The sequence below is a fragment of the Platalea leucorodia genome (genome assembly GCF_965183815.1).
Source record: "Platalea leucorodia genome assembly, chromosome: 7".
NCBI classification, from domain to species: domain Eukaryota; kingdom Metazoa; phylum Chordata; class Aves; order Pelecaniformes; family Threskiornithidae; genus Platalea; species Platalea leucorodia.
In genome coordinates, this window is record NC_138829.1 from 17837407 (window position 1) to 17852061 (window position 14655).

The 14655-nt window shown below is 44.7% G+C and overlaps 1 protein-coding gene across 1 annotated transcript in view; it reads left to right on the forward strand.

Moving 5' to 3' along the window:
• Positions 1–14419, forward strand: part of PRIMA1 (proline rich membrane anchor 1) — a gene marked incomplete at both ends in the record, with an annotated part of 51832 nt that extends 37413 nt beyond the window's left edge. The window contains one exon of the mRNA XM_082317077.1: positions 14320–14419. Coding sequence (XP_082173203.1) covers positions 14320–14419 — 100 coding nt within the window. The remainder of the gene's footprint in view (positions 1–14319) is intronic.
• Positions 14420–14655: the final 236 nt, after the last annotated feature.

Below are 14655 nucleotides of genomic sequence, written 5' to 3' on the forward strand. Positions count from 1 at the left end.
GTGGAAAAGCTGGGTTAAAAAGTACTGTTTGAGTGGGGGACACTCAAAGGGAAGAAGGTCTCTGGGGCGGATCTGTGAGTCTTTGGTACAACTCCCTGATGCCAAATCAGTTCAGCACTGCAAAAGGGGTCAATCCCTAAGAAGTGCCATTCAAAAGGGAATATGGTCTTCATCGGGAAGACCTGGGAATGTCACTGAGGGCAGTTGAAAGAAAGACAAACTTCAAAATTTTGGAAGAGCAAAGAAGACAGTCACACTGTAGCCTGATTATCTTTTCCACTGGCTGAATGTTGATGCTTATCAACAACAGGATTGGCATCTAGGGCTGAGCACCACTGTCCAGGTCTTCTGCCACCTCTAACCAAAGCCCAAAGTCCCCATGTGTTGCTTAGCCTCTATGCCTAATCATCTCCCAGTGGTGAATTTACTCCCATCCTTGGAATGAGGTTGCAGATGGTCTACTAACGACACTTTAAATACCCTGAGCAACCAATCTTTGTGCAGGAGATCCCATTTTTTAACCATCAGGAAATGAGTTCATAGAATCACAGAATGGCTGAGGTTGGAAGAGACAGCTTGAGATCATCTAGTCCAAACTCCTGCTTTAACAGAGTCACCTAGAGCAGGTTGCCCAGGACTGTGTCCAGCTGGGTTTTGAATATCTCCGCAGATGGACAGTCCATAGCCTCTCTGAGTTCTTGTTGGTTTTCTTGAGTTCTTTCAAAGCTATCACTATTTCTTAAACTAAATGTAGCTCTGCTTGGTGAAAACTGAGTGCTAGTACAAGGAAAATCAGTTGTTCTTCCAAACAGTATTGAAGTCTAGGTGTTGGCTATGTAACAATTTCCAGGTTAGTATATGCGTGACAAGCTATTGAACAGCTTTACAACTTGACCCAAGCCCACTGGAGATGCCAGAGCTCTGCTGTATTCATTCTGCTGATTCAGTGGCATCATTGGGGATTTTGGATGGGGGACTAACAGTTGGTGCTACCCAATGTTTTTTGGGTGCATCAAGACAAAAAAGGGTTGGCCTCATTTTTTAAGTAGAATAGCAAAAGTATTGCTACTACTTGTTAGCAGGTTCATTTGACAGATCAAGGGATGATGAGTAAAGTGGTCAAAATAGCCTTTCGTTGAGAGAGGTGGCTGAGCCAAGCCACATGGGCAGTGCTGTGCAGGGAAGTTTGCTTTACTGTTGCCTGTGCAGTACGTGTTGGTCAGATAAGCAGGAATTTCTGCTTTTCAGTACTGTCAGTCTGGGATTTTTATAAGCACTACATGTTTGCGTAACTATTATAGGGCAGGATTTCTCTGTCTCTTTTAAGTTACACCAAAGTCACATTCTGCTAGGGAGAAAGTTTTCTGTCAGAAACAGATAAAATGCTCCACTGTTTCTCATAACTGGGAACACTAGAAGCCTTCAGGAGGCTTTAGTCTTTAGCATAAAACAAGCGGTCCAAGTGTTTCACAGAACACTCTCCTATGGATCGTTTTTCACTTGTTCACTCCCAATTTGTGATGTATTGACAAAGATGTGAACAGAAATCTATAGAGCATTATGGTCTATCCTGTGATCAATTAACTTTTCACTGTGACCAGAAACAAACTTGCCATTTTTCTGTTTTCTGCCACAGATGAGGGTACCACATCGAATGGGCAGAAGTCTTACAGTAGATTCAAGTATTGTACAGTTACTACCTCAGTGCAGCTCTGTAATTTTACAGGCTCATGCCAGCATATAATGCTCATGCTGGTCTAATTGAATTGGTCGAAATATTCCTGATTTACCCCAGCACAATTAGAAGATACAAGTGGATACTAGAGCTTTGAAACATGCAGGAGAGTTGCCAGGTTTACCATGAGCTTTTCATTACATTTTTTCCTGAAGCCATAACTTCTGAAGAAATCTGAATAAATATGAGATCAGGGTTCTCTTTCGCCTACTAGTCTAAAAACCGACTTTAAACTCAAGGCTCCTACATATTCAAAATCCTACAAAGCAAAGAAATATAGTTTTCTTAGAAATTAATTTAATTTTTAAATCAATCATTTCTACAAGCTGACAGGAGGGCATTTGTGGCTGACCCTGCTGATGAAAAGCCACAGCTGTGGCTCAAGTGTACCTGGCACAGTGTGCAGGCACACTTGAAGAAAGGTTTTGGCTTGATTATCTGGGATATCTGAGCTTAGGGCTGTGTTTGTTACAGCCTGCAAGAACGCAGCAGCAGCACCCTGGGGTGCCTGGGACAATCTTTTTTATGACTCAGAGGAAATTGTACCCATGGTAGTGGGGTGGGGGTGTAGATCTGTTACTCCAGCTCTGTTTCACCCAGAAATGCCCTCTACACAACGAGAATCCCATAGGAACCTGCTGGGTGCCTTTATTGCCCCCTTTTTTCTTTCCACGAAGGATTTGCAGTGCATCGGAGTAAAAGCAGTAAAGCCTGATTTCTCCAGTGGCTGAACAACTGCAGCTCCCGGTGGGTTCAGCAGACATGGTGGATTTGCAGGAGCTCTAGAACCCCATAAGTTAGAACGAGAAAGCCAGAAAAGTATGGAAATGCCCCAGCAGTTCCCACACGTGCCCCACGCTGCCCCAGGCAGGCTCTGCCTTGGGGTGACAAGAAGCCAGACCTGACTGTGGAGCAGCTAAGCACTAGTCGGTCCCCTACCCATCACACACATCCGACCAACTTCAAGATGCTCGGGACTGTTCAGCACAGCTCTCAGTCCTGTATGCATGCCCCATTCCTTTCCAGTCTCTGCCCTTTCTTGTTTTCCACAGAGCCTTGGTTACTGCATTACCCCCACGTTGCCCCAGATTTGACCACACAGCAGATACCCCCTTCCTGCCTGACCTTTTGGCACACTTCTGGCCAGCAACCTTGGTTTAGACCCACCCTTGGCTCCTCTAATTCGTGGCTTTTGCTGACTTTGATTTTGATGCCTGGCTCTAACCTGGACTTCTGTGTGCAGAGATGCTGGGGAAAGGTAGAGCTCAGGGAACGGCAAGAGCTGCGCTCGGATGCGCTTCCTCCTGCGCAGGATCCTCCTGTGTGGCATCTGACCACAGCAGCATTATTTCACACTGTGATTTATGTGCATTGGTTTCACACCTTTGTTTGTTTAATTAGTTACAACTTGGTGTCCAAACGAGATCTCAGCTTTTCCATGCCCTAGCTGAGAGCAGGTGTTCATAAAGGAAGGCTGAGGGGTGCTTGTCCCCACCAGCTGGTTCAGGGGTCCCCACTGCTCTGAAGGGAGGTCACATCATACACACTCCTGCCTTGCTGTGCTGTTTGCTGCCATGCAGCCACACTGCCCAAGGCGCAAAGGGTGTGGACGGTGTCCCCCTCCGCAGAGCTGCAACACTCCTCGGGTGCACATCGATCACTTGCAGCCACCCTCAAGCCCCTGCATTTGTGCTGTGACCACTTGTGTGGCTGCACGCTCTGATTTCTGCTACCTCTGTCCTTCCTTCTCTGCACCCCCCATACTTACTGCTAAATATTTATAATGCTCCCGGGTTGCTAAGCAGTGTACAGCTCCCTGCTCGGGAGAGCCTTGCCATGAAGGTGAGACACAGTAGGTCAGCATGGGCAGAGCTGGGGGTGGGAGAAGAAGGCATCTGCTGGGGTGGTCCTGCTCTGCCACACACTTACCTTGCTCTGACTCCAGTGTCCCCTCCATCAGCAGGCAGGTCGCCACCCTCTCCAGTATATCTGGGCTGGAGAACGATGCTCCTGGTTTGTTCATCTCAGAGAGCTGGCTAAATAGCCATGTCAGAGGGCACTTGTGGAGATGAGCATTGCAGCATCCATTCCCCAAGCTAATGCCAGGTGATGAAGTGAAGCACTAACAAGGTGCCTGATGTAAAGGGTCTGATCCCAGCTGTGTGCAAGGCAAGACTGGGAAAATAGGGACATTCCTCATTCTGGCCTTTGAAAAGAGGTCCCAGATGAAGAAATGGTGCCTTCTTTGGTGTCTGCTTTTTAAGGCAGTAGCATGAAACCTTATGAAAGATGTTAACACACCCAAGCAGCAGGAACTGCAGGCTAATCTGGCTCTTTCAGTTGCTCTGAGCCCTGGGAAGCCAGTGTGGAGACTGGTTGAACTCAAATCCTTCCTCAGAAATTGTCCCCAGTTACAATTGTCTAAAGCCACTTAGCTCCCAAACTGCACAAAACCAAATCTTTGTGTAGACATCAAGATGTGGAAGACTTGCTGGTTGCTCTGCCTCTGCATGGACTTGCCCCATTGCACACCTAGGGTATGGGAAGGCTGGGACCACCTTGTGCAGTCCACTTACAGTGGGTTTGCTTTTAGCCTGCAAAGAAAGAGCAGGGTCTGGCTCTGCAGACTCTTCTTTGTGAGTGAAGAAAGTCAGAAGCAGCTGCCTGGAAATCAGTGGTCTTACTCTAGTTGGTGGCAGAGGCAGATTACCTCAAATGCAAAGTGATCTAGATAGTTGCAAAGGTCAGTTCATTTTACAAGTTTTAATTTTCTTCTCAGCTCCTTGCATTTATTTGTGTTGCAGATACTCTTGTATTAAAGACATTTCTATAACAGAAAATCTGCAGAGAATTTTGGTTCCTCTGCACAGAAATTAATCATTACTATTTAAATAATTTTGTGAAATTCTATTTAAATGATTCTGTGAAATAGCAGTAGCCTTGTTCTTCTCTGTGGATCAAGTCCATCGTTCAAGTTGTTGCCTATGTTTGCAAGGGATCAAATAGCAAGGTAGTTAATCTACATTCAGCAAAAAATCTGGGCACAAAGTAGCACAGAAGATCAACTTTGTTTTGGGGATGGAAAAGTCCAGTGCCTAAAATGGCAATATCCACAGTCGCTTGGCTGGTGAGAGACATGCTGTCCTTCAGATACGGCGAGAGAGCAGTGAAGAGCAGCCCTTGCTCATCTCTCCTCTCCACCACCTTGTTATTCCAGCCCCGTGTTTTTCCATTACTGATGCCAACCCTGACCTGGGTTGCACAGGGCACCAACAGCCAGCCAGTTTGCAGATGGTAGGGGGTTCCTGCACCCTTCCCTCCTCCACTTCCCTCCAATACAGATATCTTTTTGTAAGGACAACTTACAACTGGGAGCCCAGCTAAATAATAGTTTATAAATGTCTTTTACTGGCCTCACTGTAGCTGAGCAGAAGCAGTTAGGTAGTTGTCATCTCTTGTTCAATGTATATGTTTAGATGTGTTGCCTATATAAAAAAAGCAAGGTATTGATCAGGATTGGTACAGCTGGGCACTTGAAAAGCATGTTGCTCCACATTTCCTAATTAATGTTTGTTAAGCACTTTGAAGATAGAAAGCATTGAATCGTGATAGGTGTTGTTCAACCTGTTCCAGAAAAACTGGAGCATTTTAAAGGACTAAGAGAAAGATCTCAGTTTGGGCTTCCACCGGTGTTTTTGTATTACTGAGTGGCAGATAAGCAGAGGAGTGTTTGTCGCCTTCATGCCAGCACCTGTGAGAACGTGCATGTCTCAGTTTTGTGGGGGTCACGGAGAGCTGTCACAGATGCATGCAGAAATGAAGGACCAAACCTGCATGTGTGTTCAGCTTGTGGGCACAAAAGCCCAGAGAGCGCGCACAGTCCAGTTTGGGGGCAGCCTTAAACTTTTGTCCATCGTTACACAAGCTCCATGACTTTGATTTTAGTGAGACACCAACATAATGCCCCTACTGCAGGAATGCATCCAGTCTGCACTAGTCTGGAGGATATTCACAGGAGGGCTCCGGGGAATGCTACTCTCTTCCCCCTTCCAATCTGCATGAAATGGAAATAAAAGCGAAGTAGGAGAGTGGACTGCCTTCATTACCCAGCTGTTACCTATTCCCAGCCATCACCTAGACCTGGGTGCCGTAGTAGAGCAATGCACCCCGTGTCCAGGTCTGACTATAGGTATTGCCTTGATCAACGAGAATCAACCCCAGGGAAACTGAGGCTGCACCTGAAGTTCAGTGAAATGATTTCTCCTGTTACATTGGTAGTTTCAGTTCCCTGAAGCAGTCAGTATTCATTCTTTGATTCTTCAGGGTAGCAGCCTAGACATCTCAGTAATATGGGACTGGAACAAGACCCTTGGGTCACCCTGTCTGTCCCCAGTATTGTGGGCACTGTGGCATTTGATCCTTTCCGTAAACATATCCATCTCCTTCTTGGAGCTCTGTAGCTTTCCCTCTCTCCGTTCTACCTCCTCCAGCAGTCCCAATTCAAACCATTCTTCTTCTGAGAGTAAAAGAACCTTGTTTGCATCTCCAGCCTAAATTTACCCATGTCTACTTTCCATTTCTTCCATTCGAATACCCTTTTCCTTTCCTGGTGTTCCCTGAGACCAATCCCATCCCCTCTTTCTTTTCATTAGACTAGGTTGTTCAAGCTTGTTTATTGTCTTCCATAAGAAATTAGGACAGAAATTTGAGCTGGCTTCTCTCTTTAAATTATAGACTTCTTAGGGCAGATCCTGTCTAATGCAAGAGTTACATATAACTGATTATCCGGGAGCTACATATGTATTGACAATCCCAGGCTGTTTCTGCATTGGTTGGCAGAGAGTGGTGTGCCATGAACGGAGCTCCATGAATGTACCCTAGCTGCCTACACTGCTCTGTGGCAGGACAGGCCTTTGAGGGGCAGGAGCATGCCCAGCTCATCCCCAAAGGACACTGACAGTGCACAGCACACTGCCAGGCATGGCCATGGCTGTGGCCATCCTCCAGACATGTTTTGGCTTTGTTCGGAGCAGGGTGCCTTCATTCCATGCATTTAATATGTTTTTTTTTTTGTCTTTTCTCTTTTTTTTTTCATTTAGTGGCTGTTTGTCAGGCTGAAAGGCTGGCAACAGGAGCTCATTTTTTTACATTAGGCCCATTCATTTTTTTCCTTTTGTCATCAGAGCATACCGATGATGTATTCTGCACTGAGAACACCCGATGGATAACGTCAGCTGTAATATCCCTCTAGACAAGAAAACCTTTTAAAGATCATTACAGGGAATGCAAAGACTGGGTGGTAATGTGAGGGGTCACTGAAAGTACTTTTATCAATTACGTCGGTTAATAGTCCAGTATCCTAATCATAAAGCTGCTTCTCTTCCTTAAGATGGGTTTCGTGTAGGACCATAATTCTGAAGTTAGCTTAATTGAAGACCTAGTAGGAAACGTGACTGCTTCACCTTAGTCTCCCAGGGACAGATCTTCCTCTGTAACATCAGAACAAATCCTTCTCAAGTCCAACGAAGTCTGTGGAATTACTCTAGCTTTGCACTGCTGCAAATAAATGAAGACTAAACTCCACTTCTTAAATTTCACATGTGGCTCAGCAATCTATTGCAATTACTTGCAATCTGAACAGGCCAAATCTTCCCTTCAGATATACCCAGAGCGACTTCAGCAGGCTGCGATAGATGCACTTCTGCAGAAAGAGATCTGCCTACCACATTTTGCAGCCCAAGCGCACCAGCTCAGGGAACCTCTAAGTGCTGATGAATGGCTGCAGAGCGGCTCCCTATAGATTTATTTTTTTTCCTGAGAGAAGCACTCAGCAAAGGCTAGATCTTCAATCCATGCACAGCGAGGGGGATTTGACTATCACAGGGGAGCGTGAAACACCTCAAAACAGAAATCGCCCACATGCCTGCAGGGCTTCTTAAATATACTTCAGAAACTGGTCAGCTAAAATGGCTGTGAGGGAGAGCTGAATTAGCTGTAAATTGCAGACTTGAAAATGCTCATGTGAACAGCCAGAAAAGAAGAAACTCTCCTTAGGAGATGGTATCTTGGGGCTAGATCAAAGCCTATTGATGCGACTCGACTTGCAGTGCTGTGAAAGAGACTTTCCTGTTTTGCATAACTGTGCACTTGTACAGATCTTCTCCCCTTCTCCACGTGTGAGAGAGACAGAAAAGGTCTGAAGATGTTCAAAACTGTATGCTTACTTTCTCCTGTAAATCTTATTTATCAGCTGACCACTAGTTTTGTTTGGCTAAGACTGAAGTACTCAAAGGTCTCCAGGGAAAGAACAGCCTTTTCTGATTCACAGATGACACCTCTTTTTTTTTTTTTTTTTTTTTTTTCACAAAGAGCAAAGGGACAATGCAGCTTGAGGAAGGAGACCTCCATCAAATGTCCAAAACTGAAAGTAAACCAATATACATAGTCCTTCCAAACAGTGCAGGTAATATCATCCAGTTTACCTATAAGACTTTCTAGTTTGGAAGAGTAAGTCAAAAACATCACATTTTGGGATAATAAGTAATAAACACTGGGGCAAGACAGTTTGTTTATCTTTTAGATGCTGGACTATCTAACTTACTAGACCGAAGATGGAAATACAGGGAATACATGTAAAAGCCTTGGGAGACTGAGAGTATTGAACATTGGTCCTCGACAAACATTGAGCAGTAGTGAGTGCATTGCTGAAAGTTGTCCAGATGGAGCTGCTTTTTATTGTAACTGTAAAACATTTGCTTTGTACGTGGGAGGTAGTTGAGCCAGTAACCTCTTCCTACGAGTAATGAATAGTATGCTGCTTGTTTTCTGGACACATAGAAGGTCCACATATGGCTGTTAACTAATTTAATAGAGAAAAACTAAGGTTTCAGAGAATTTTCATCATTAGAGTTTCTTCTTTGATTTCTATCTTTACATTGTCAAATAAAAAATATCCAGATTGAATTTTTCTGGTCCCTCTGAGACAGTCAAAAGGAGAAGTCAGAATGTGACTCTCTTTCCACGACTCTGAAAACTATCTCCAGAGAAGTATCCTTCTTTAACATGAGCCCCATATACCTGGGCATTAGCGCCAGGCTGGCCAGCCCCGGTTAGTCATTAGGCAAGGCTCATGGTGGGCAGTTGCACACAAATTCAGTGGCTGTGTCCCAGAAAGCAACTGTTGTCAGTGCACTGAGCCCCTCCAGCAGGGGTCCTGTTCACAAACCAGTCTTAGAAAGCAAGTTCTCTTCTCCCACCAGTTCCTGTCATGGGAACTGAGTCAGCTCTGATGGCTGATGGCCAGCATGAATCAAATGGCTCTTTGATGAATGCCCCCAGTACAGAGATGTAAACAGCCTCCATTCACCTTCTTTATGATCATATAAACATTCAGGTTACTGGGAGAGATGGTCCAGTAATTGAATAACCTTACAAGACATTCTTCCATTCCTAACCTGTATCTGCTAAATAAGGATGTTTTTGAAGTGTGACTGCAGCCCACACATCATCTTGTCTGGGCTTCCAGCAGTGAAGTCTAGCCAAGAGCTCTAAACATAGCTGCCACAGGTACCGCTAGCATCCTAACCCAGGAGATGAAGCTGAGTGAAAATACATCCACCAGATATTTACCCTATTTCTTGGACAACTTTTGTAACCCAGGAAGAGGCTGTTGCTGTTGGATCTCTACTGGTATATCGGTAGCTTTGATATTTCTGCTGTGCACTGGGGGCACATCAGAATAGACCAATCCTATGAAGCAAATGGGTATGTCGTTTGAGACCCAGTTTCATTGAAAATCATTAATTTTTATGTGCTAATAGCTAATGAAATATTCATTGGTGTGAAGAAGAGCTTTGAAGTCATTGCACGTCTAAGTAATACATCTTCAGCTCTCTGATTTGCCTCCTCCCCTCTGCCGTTTTGCCCCGGGGATCAGCAGGCACACGCGCGACCCGGCGCCTGCCGCCGCCAGCGCAGGACGGGTGGGCGAGCCGCGGTGATGCTCGCCGGTAGAGCTGCCTGTGCTGTGACATGCAAAAGTGGGGCTGCCCACAGAGCTTGCTAGCAGCTTTGTCCATGATAGGAGCCACCTCGAGGTGAAACTGCTTTGACAGGAGACACAAGGTTTTTATGTATTACTAAAAGCACTTTCATGAGAGGAACTGAAAACACAAAACGATTTTTGGCACAGGTACCTTGTACATTGGTACAGGTACAGCTGTGCAAAGGCAGTACAGAGATGCCTCACAGCTTTCACTGTTGGTAAAAATCTTTTATCAGTTGATACTGATACCCATACAACGAAATCTTTTTTTATACATATTTTTGCAGGTGCCTTTTAACTACAATTTACAATTTTGTACCAATGCTCGGGAAAGAGTGGAGTTGCACTGTGGTCTTCTGAGCACTGGTCAGCTCCTCCAACAACACACAGCAGGGAGGGCAAAGTGGCCTTTCCTCCTCAAACTGCATTTTAGAAGAAGAATGACATGTTATTCCTGTTTTCTAAGAAACAGGGTAGGTGTTTCCCTTGGAGGATAATCCAGGGCAGCAAATCCCATGTGGAGGCACGCGTCTCCTGGCAGTGCTGAGCTGGGTATGGGAGCCCCAGAAGAAGAGGAATTTAAGATCCTTTCATTTCTCTGCTGCCAGCCCAAGGTGACCCCCTCCTAGCTTGGCTGGGTTTCCCTGGGGCCCAGCCTTCCCAGATGCTGGCCATGGTGCACTGGCACTCAACAGAAACGTTGCTATGAAGGTAGGCAGTAGGAAACAGGTTTGCAACGCTCAGGCTTGTCTTATGAAATCAGGTTTTATTCTTAACTCTCATCCCTTCCAAGCACAAAGCACCTTGAAGAGTATGAGCATGTGGATTGCCTTGTATCTTTTAAACTCTATTGCAGTTTACTCTTCTGGGCAAAACTTCTATTCCCATTTCTAGGTGATTTTGTTCTCCTCAAAGCTTCAATAAGCCTGTAAGTAATGAGGAATAATAAAGTCTTGATTTAATGAATAGTCTGCTCAGCTTTGGCTTGATTTTGTCTGAAAAGTCATTTATAGAGATTTTCTGAAGTGTGTGCAAGTGAGACACGAGGTGAAACCCTCCCCTAGTACTCTACCGCACAACTGCTTTACAGACAGTAGGTCTATGCCACATTTACACCAGTAGTCAAGGTGGCAGGGAGGGTTTTGTCAAATATGCCAACTGAGTTTTGTGACTAGACATGATGAAGGGCCAAAAACTGTCTCTCCTCTAAGAAATTTTCTAAAGACAGAACATACAAATTATGTTTGACTGTGCATCATTACGTTGACCTTTACACAGGACTCTGCAGAGAACTGGTACAAGCCAATATGACAAGCCAATATGAATTTCTTTGATAAATAAGATATATAATGTGATCAGAACGTCATCTGAAATTGAAGCTTGACATGTGAAATACACTATTAAATGCCTGTTTGATGCTTTCTTGATTTTAGGACTCATGCAAATTAATGCATGCATGATGGAGAGGTCATTACGGACCCTGATGCACCATTTCAGGCGTGTACTAAGCTGTACAGAGTTGAGTGTACCTTTCATTCACAGATGTTTGGCATGAAGAGTGCACCAATTTGTTTGCTAAACATCAAAGCACAATGTATAGCAAATCATACTGTAAAGCAATGCAAACCATTTGTTAGCGAACAGCCCGTTTCGCCTGCCACCAAGTGAGTATGTCACAGATACAAACAGTTCCCTACTCATTCCCTCACTAATTTGAAACATCACTTTCACCAGTGAAGAGCAACCCTGGAATGCAAATGCATAAATACAGGGCCACAGCACTTCAGCTGAAAGGGGGCTTAGAGCATTACATGTAGGAAGATCATGCATAACCTAGTTTATCAGGCAGAAAATAGGATAAAAGGCCTCGCCTTGGTGTGTAGGAGGAAAACTTGCATGCTTGGATCTCAACAGTGGATGAAATTCAAGGTAAAAAAGAGCTAGTGGCACAAAAAGAGCTAATGCCCTGATGCAAAAGGGCAGTTGAAAAATCGCGACAGGCCAAAATGACTTTACATATCTAAACACATAGGTCAGTTTTAATCACTGTGACAAGTGCATACAAGTCTGTCAAACCAGTCATTTAAATGGTGTAACTGAGGCAAGTTTGACCCCAAATCCATGCCTGACATGCATTTGGAAAAAAATCAAGTGAAGGAGTTAAACAGAGCATTCTCCAGTCTTGAACTTTTGTGTCTGCAATAAATAAATAAATGCCTTAAATAGCCATTTCATTGAGACCCAAGAAAGTAGTTGCTCTGTTTTGCTAGCGCTAACCCTGAGCAGTTGATAAGGCAGAAGCAGAATCCTGATAAAATCTCTATTCCACTATTTGCAGGCTCTGAAAAAACACACTTCTAATGCATGCTAGTGCCAGTGGTGTAATATCACAGGCAACATCTCCCGCAGTGCCTCCAGAGAGGTCTCGCCATCAGAGGAGTCTCCAAACCTCCCGGGTCTGTGCTGGGAGACCAGCCTGGGGAAGGGAAAGAGCAAACGGCTGCTCTCGGGAAGGGAAACTGAAGCAAAAAAAGTGGGGAGGAAAGGGAAAAGAGTTTCAGGAGGACTGAAGAAGTCGGTCTTGAAATCACTTCTAGAAAACAGAAAAATGTAGGTAAAAATGAGTGGAAGACATTTTTTAACATGAAGAAAGACGAGGAAAGCTAGACAGGGAAAGAAAATGGAACTGGAGAGGTGCAGAAACACATAGGACACCAAAATAAAGAAAGAAGGGGTAAACAGGAGACAAACAGATGGCAAGTAGAAGTGGCCAAAATGTCTTCTTTTTTGACCAGTCATAGAGCTGATTGTCAGGGTTGGAACTGGGGGGGAAAAAAGAAAAAAAAAAAGGAATTTTTGAAAACAGCAGAGGAGTTTAAAGACAGCCACACTATTTTTCCTGCCCAGGAAAAAATAAGAGAAGTATTGCCGTCTGATTCTCCATTCCTCTTTTCAGGGATGTGGCGGGGTGGATGGGTGCTTTACAATGTCATGAAAGACAGAGCCGCAGAAGCTTGTGTCAGATACAGACAGGCACAGCATGTTAAGGGCTGAAAAAGGGTTCAACAAAGCTCTTAGTCTCCCCTGCCATTTCCATTCTCTAACAGCTGGAATCACAGCTAATATTAACAAGCCTTAACTCTTACCAGCTAAAGCGCAGTGTAAGATATCACAATCAGAAGTATTTTCTTTAAGATTACAAGCAAAACAAATATATCTTCCTGTAATCATTCTCCATAAATCTTTCACTAATACTTTGCTGAAATTCAATGTCATTAACCGTTTTTTAATTTAATTGTTGTTTGCTTTGCTAAACGATGTCAAGAACAATAGGACAGACCGACTGTTGTATTACATTTGTTTATCTGGTCCTCTTCTTGCCCTTAGAAGCACGTAAAGCTCAAAGCACTAATGTCTGAAATATCCGTGTGGAAAGCACAAAGTTTTTTCCTTCTACTACATGTACAGCTTCAGCTTTAAATAAAGGTCACACCACATTTGAGGAGAGAAGTTGCGGGGGAAATACTTACATGATGTAACATGGTCTGTTATGGGACTTATGCGCAGGTCTCCCTTTTCAGAGTCACTTTAAAATCCCAAATAAGATAATTTTGTTCCATGATGTGCAGATGCTTGTCAGATTTCTGCACTTGCTGGGCATTTACTGAATTGCCTCACAATTAGCATTGGTGGTCCTGGCCTGTGTTACCAAATGGTGCCAGTGGCCACCAAACAAAATAAAAAGGGTGGTTGGTGTTGGGGGACTGGTAGATCACAGCAGGCACCGTGTTTCAGTCACTAACTCAAGACACCTCAAACACGAACATCGGTGTCTGGGCTAGTAAACTAGCCTTCCTTCACAGACAATGCAGAGAAACACGAATGCATTGGGCACGAAGCATCTGACTTATTTTGGGAATCCACTTTAAGCTGTTCTGAACTGTGTTTTAAAAGTACCTGTTTCTATCCATTGACTGTGAAGGTAGTCTGGAGTGGTCACCACAGATGTACGTATCTACACTGGTCAGATGAGTCCTCTCCTAGTGACGACACATGGTGGTTTTATGATGACTGGTGAGTGAGTTGGATCCTCAGGACATGACTGGTCATCATCCCAGTTTGAATGATGCTGCACTTTGAGGAGAAAGGCCCAGGACTGCCCCAAGGCAGACCCTGACCCAGTGCCCAAGCCTCCATTCCAGGGATGAACGTGGTGGTGGAGGGCTCTCCTTCCAGCAGCTTTTGTCTCATGCGACATACACACCTGTATCTATACACAGGCTAGCACGGGGAGACCAACAGCCCATCAACAGGGCTTAGGAGCAGACCCCTCATCTTCCAGGTGGATCATGAGGCTTGACAAAATTTAACTGCTGGTTTGACCTGTGTTCAGAAAGGGAAAATAGAGAGGAAAAGTTCAGTGTTATGATGCACCTTACGTGTTCTTGCTTTCAATCTGTATTGACAAAGAAGATGTTTATCTCTGTCCTTTTTTCTCCCCCATCCTGCCTATACATCACCGAACCTGGGATCACCCAAGGAAACCAATGAGAAAAGAAGAGAACGGAACCAGTCGGGCTGAATATGCAATGACCTCCTCCCAAAACAACAAAACAGTTGATAACAATGCGGTCGTATAATCCCCAAAACCCCGCCAAGGCGCAGGAGGTGGTAAACTTTCAAAGCACACACATGGAGTATGCAAGGTGGGTGAAATAAGGCAACGAAAGGAGCTCTGTGGCCAAGGACTTCATTTCAGAAATAGCGCACGCATCAGTGATTCAGAAGAGAAAAGCAGGCTGCTCTTCAGGCTTGCTGCTTCTCCAAGGGAAGATAAAGTCGCCCACCCAGGCTGCCCGGAGAGAAGGCCTCACAA